This window comes from Camellia sinensis, chromosome 3, assembly GCF_055761805.1.
Source record: "Camellia sinensis isolate YWXY chromosome 3, ASM5576180v1, whole genome shotgun sequence".
Taxonomy (NCBI): domain Eukaryota; kingdom Viridiplantae; phylum Streptophyta; class Magnoliopsida; order Ericales; family Theaceae; genus Camellia; species Camellia sinensis.
This window is the reverse complement of record NC_138963.1, coordinates 143,105,657-143,109,762: the sequence shown is the minus strand read 5'-3', so window position 1 is coordinate 143,109,762 and position 4,106 is coordinate 143,105,657. Positions and strand designations below refer to the sequence as shown.

The following is a 4,106-nucleotide window of genomic DNA, read 5'->3' as shown; positions in this document are numbered from 1 at the left end:
TTAAACAATGTCAAATTCGTCTTCTTCTTGCTCATCATCGTCCTCAATGAAGTCATCTTCGTCGGTATCACAAATGAAAGCATCAGCAACACCCTCGACTTGTGTTTGACTATGAGATTGTGAAACCATTGTATTTGGAATAATTTCACCTTCAATATCATCTCTACACAAAACCCCTTGATCGCCACCGCCTTCAACTTGCATACCGTTTCCGTCCACAATTGGTACAACCTCGGTGGTTTCATTTTGTTGTAACACACTATTTAGAGCATCATCAGGTAAACCATCCATCTCTGGCACATTCCATATTCCTCGATGGTGGAATCGTTCTACAACTTTCCAATTCCCACCTAATTTTGTATCATTAACGTAGAATACTTGTTCTACTTGAGCTGGGAATACAAAGGGGTCATGTTCATACCATCGACTTTTTACATCGACACTTGTGACATGTGTATCCGTGAGACAAGTCCTCTTGCTACCGGTGTTATACCATTCACATTGGTACAAAACAACTCGATGTCTAAACAAATATGTCATTTCCCACACTTTCTTCAAGTAACCGTAGAAACACATTGAATGACCCTCATGCTCCCCTTCTACAACCAGCCCACTATTTTGAGTTTTACGACGGTTATCACGGTCGATGGTATGAAATCGAACACCATTAGAAATGCATCCCGAATATGTGTTGACTATTGCACTGGGACCGTTGGCCAATGACCACAATTCATCCGTTGCTTCCGGCGACCCTTGATTCCGCAACTGATTTATCTACATAAGCAATATGTGTTATGTTACTTTGTTCAAGTTGGTTATAGCATAATGTGCTCACATGTTGGATAGATAGGTATGTCTTACACGTTCTTTGAACCACTTAGGAAATTCATCCCGTTGCCTCTCTGTGGTGTCACATGTACCTCCATTTTGCAAAATGTTCTTGTGTTCCCTAATTAATAAGAATAGTCGATAAGTAAGACATATGAGTACGAATAATCAGACAATACGTGTTATGGCGAAAAACACTTTTTTGAGGCCTGAAAACATACTGTAGATATTGTTCCACGTCAAAGCTATTGTATAAGACAAACCACTGAGCCATCTCTCGTTCGTGGAGAGGCACATCGGGTGCCCTACTGATTAGACCAAATGGACGAACTTTTTGAGAGAAGATGGCTAACCCCAAGCCGTGATCACCACCGTCATCATTCCTTTCTTCTCGATTAAACACTGTTTCAAATCCATTAAGATACATCGAGCAGAAAGTTGTACACTCTTTGGAAATGTACGCCTCCGCAATTGATCCTTCAGGATGAGCTTTATTGGCAACAAATCCTTTTAGCATTCCAAGTAGCCTGCAAGAGAAATTTTTTTTACTATGTCCATACTACATTGCCAAAATATAGACTACCATTAAAGGTTGAAGACAGTGATATGGTAAGAGCATAAATAATTACCGTTCAATTGGGTACATCCATCGATATTGCACTGGCCCTCCCAGTATTGCCTCACGCGGCAAATGAACAACCAAGTGAACCATGACATCAAAGAAAGCTGGAGGGAAAATCTTCTCAAGCTTGCAAAGTACAAGTATGATTTGATCCTCTAGCTTCTGTAAATCGGTCACCTTCAACGTCTTTGAACACAGTTGTTGGAAGAAATTTCCTAACTCAAACAAAGTCGTACCAATTTCATTGTTAAGATACCCGCGCATCCCAACCGGAAGTAGTCGGTGTACAAGCACATGACAATCATGACTTTTGAGGCCTGAGATTTTGCCACTGTCAATATTCACGCAATTGGAGATGTTTGCTGCATAACCATCAGGATACTTGATTGATTTCAAAAAAGCACCAAAGCCTTGTCTTTCTTTCGTGGATAATGTGTACACAGCTGGAGGCTTCACAAATGACCCATCACCACGACTCTGTAGGTGTAACTCCTTCCGAATTTTTAAATTTGCTAAATCAATCCGTGCTTTTTCTGTGTCCTTGTTCTTCCCATCCACATTTAATAGTGTCCCCATCAAATTGTCACAAATGTTCTTCTCTATGTGCATGACATCAAGGTTGTGTCGAAGCTTAAGCGTCTTCCAGTAAGGCAATTCAAACAGAATGCTTCTCTTTGCCCAATTCAGCACTGGATTTTCGTCCCTTTGTCTTTTCCTGTTATTTGGATGTTTTCCAAACGGCTTGTATGTCCCAGTCTGAATTTGCTCTAATATTTGCTCCCCTGATAACTCCAACGGTCTGCACCTAACCTCACTTTGTCCGTTAAACAACTTGCTCCTTCGCCATCTGTGGTTCTCGGGCAAGTAACGACGAGCACCTATGTACCCTATCTTACTTGTTAACCTTTGTGATGATGCGTCCTCATTACAAGTGGGACAAGCCAAATAACCTTTAGTAGTCCACCCGGACATGTTCCCATAGGCAGGGAAGTCGTTGATGGTCCACATCAGTGCAGCATGCATTCTAAATGACTCTTCGTTTTTCGCATCATAAGTTCGCACCCCATCCCCCCATAACTCCTTCAACTCCTCAATCAATGGCCGTAAGTAAACATCGATATCTCTTCCAGGAGCCGATCGTCCAGGAATAAGCAATGACATCATGGAGAAAGGCTCTTTCATACACTTCCATGGTGGGAGGTTGTAAGGCATTAGGATAACGGGCCACATACTGTATGATGTGCTCATATTTCCGAATGGATTGAAACCATCGGTGGCGAGCCCTAGCCTTACATTTCGTGGATCCATGGCGAACATAGGATGTTGTCGATCAAAGTCTTTCCATGCCTCAGTATCAGCTGGATGCCTCAAGATTCCATCATCCACACGTTTCTCCTTGTGCCATCTCATATCTGTAGCGGTCTTCTTGGACATATACAATCTCTTCAATCTTGGTGTCAATGGAAAGTACCTCAATATCTTGTGAGGGATCTTCTTACCCTTTCCGTTGTCCAACTTGTATCTAGGCTCTTCACACTTGGGGCAATTTTCAAGATTTGCATGCTCCTTCCAAAATAGTGCACAATCATACCTACAAGCATGAATGGGAACGTAGCCCAAACCCAAGTCACGTAAGAATCTTTTCGCAGCATATATGGTCCATGGAACAATCTCATCACACTCAGGTAGAGTGTCCTTGAAAACTTTCATAACCATATCAAATGACTTATTGCTCCACTTGTTGTACACCTTAATGTGAAGCATCTTAATAATAAATGACAACACAGTGAACCTTGTGCATTCCGGGTATAGTTTACGTTGAGCATCTTCAAATAACTTATCAAAGTTTCGCCCATCCACACTCTCAAAAGTAGCAGGTAATTCATCCCGTTCATCATCCAATGCAAAACCCCTACAAACCTCTTCCAACATAGTAGCCAAATCATCCCCATCATCCTGATCTTCGCCTACAATTTCACTATATATGTCATGGAGACCTTCATTCGGTATGAGAGGTTCAACCACGGGAACAAGTTCCCCATGGTGCACCCAGGTCTTGTAAGAAAGAGATATCCCTCTTCGAATCAAATGAATCCTAACAACGTGGATCGTATGTTCTTTGTCATTCAAGCAATCAATACATGGACACCGAAACTTATCCTCCAAGCCTACATTTCTCATCGCAAATTCAATAAATGAATTCACCCCTTCTTGATACTCCTTACTACTTAATCTATTTTTTATTGTCATCCAACCCTTGTCTATTTGGGCCATCTGAAAGGTTAAAGACAACCATTACAATAAGTAATCTACATAATATTACAGAAAGTGTTAGAAACTACAAAATGAAATATGCTAACAGTAACAGGAAGGACAGATTCGGACCAACAAGGGACAGCGAATAGTTGAAAATCAGCAGAGTAAAAGAGCTTATTCTACATACATGAACAACATTTGAGTTGTAAATAAATAAATTACACTATTAATTTGGAAAACATACAACATATCTCAGCAATTTCATATAATTAGACTAAACACATTTAATGTATGTCGAGAATTTAGTTCAAGTAGCCCAACAAAAGCAGCCAGCTACACTCAATGGAAGAGTAATTCCAAGAATATTGGCAAACTAACAGATCAGCAACACTATTAGCAG

The 4,106-nt window shown here is 40.8% G+C and overlaps 1 protein-coding gene across 1 annotated transcript; it reads right to left on the bottom strand.

The window, feature by feature from the left end:
* LOC145821881 (uncharacterized) lies at positions 1-3,724 on the bottom strand. Its single transcript, XM_082918456.1, has 4 exons — positions 1,458-3,724; positions 1,050-1,355; positions 862-949; positions 1-774 (listed from the first exon to the last, which is right to left on the bottom strand). Exons 1-4 carry the CDS (start codon positions 3,722-3,724, stop codon positions 1-3), a joined length of 3,435 nt encoding a protein of 1,144 aa, XP_082774582.1.
* Between the last annotated feature and the right edge of the window lie 382 nt (positions 3,725-4,106).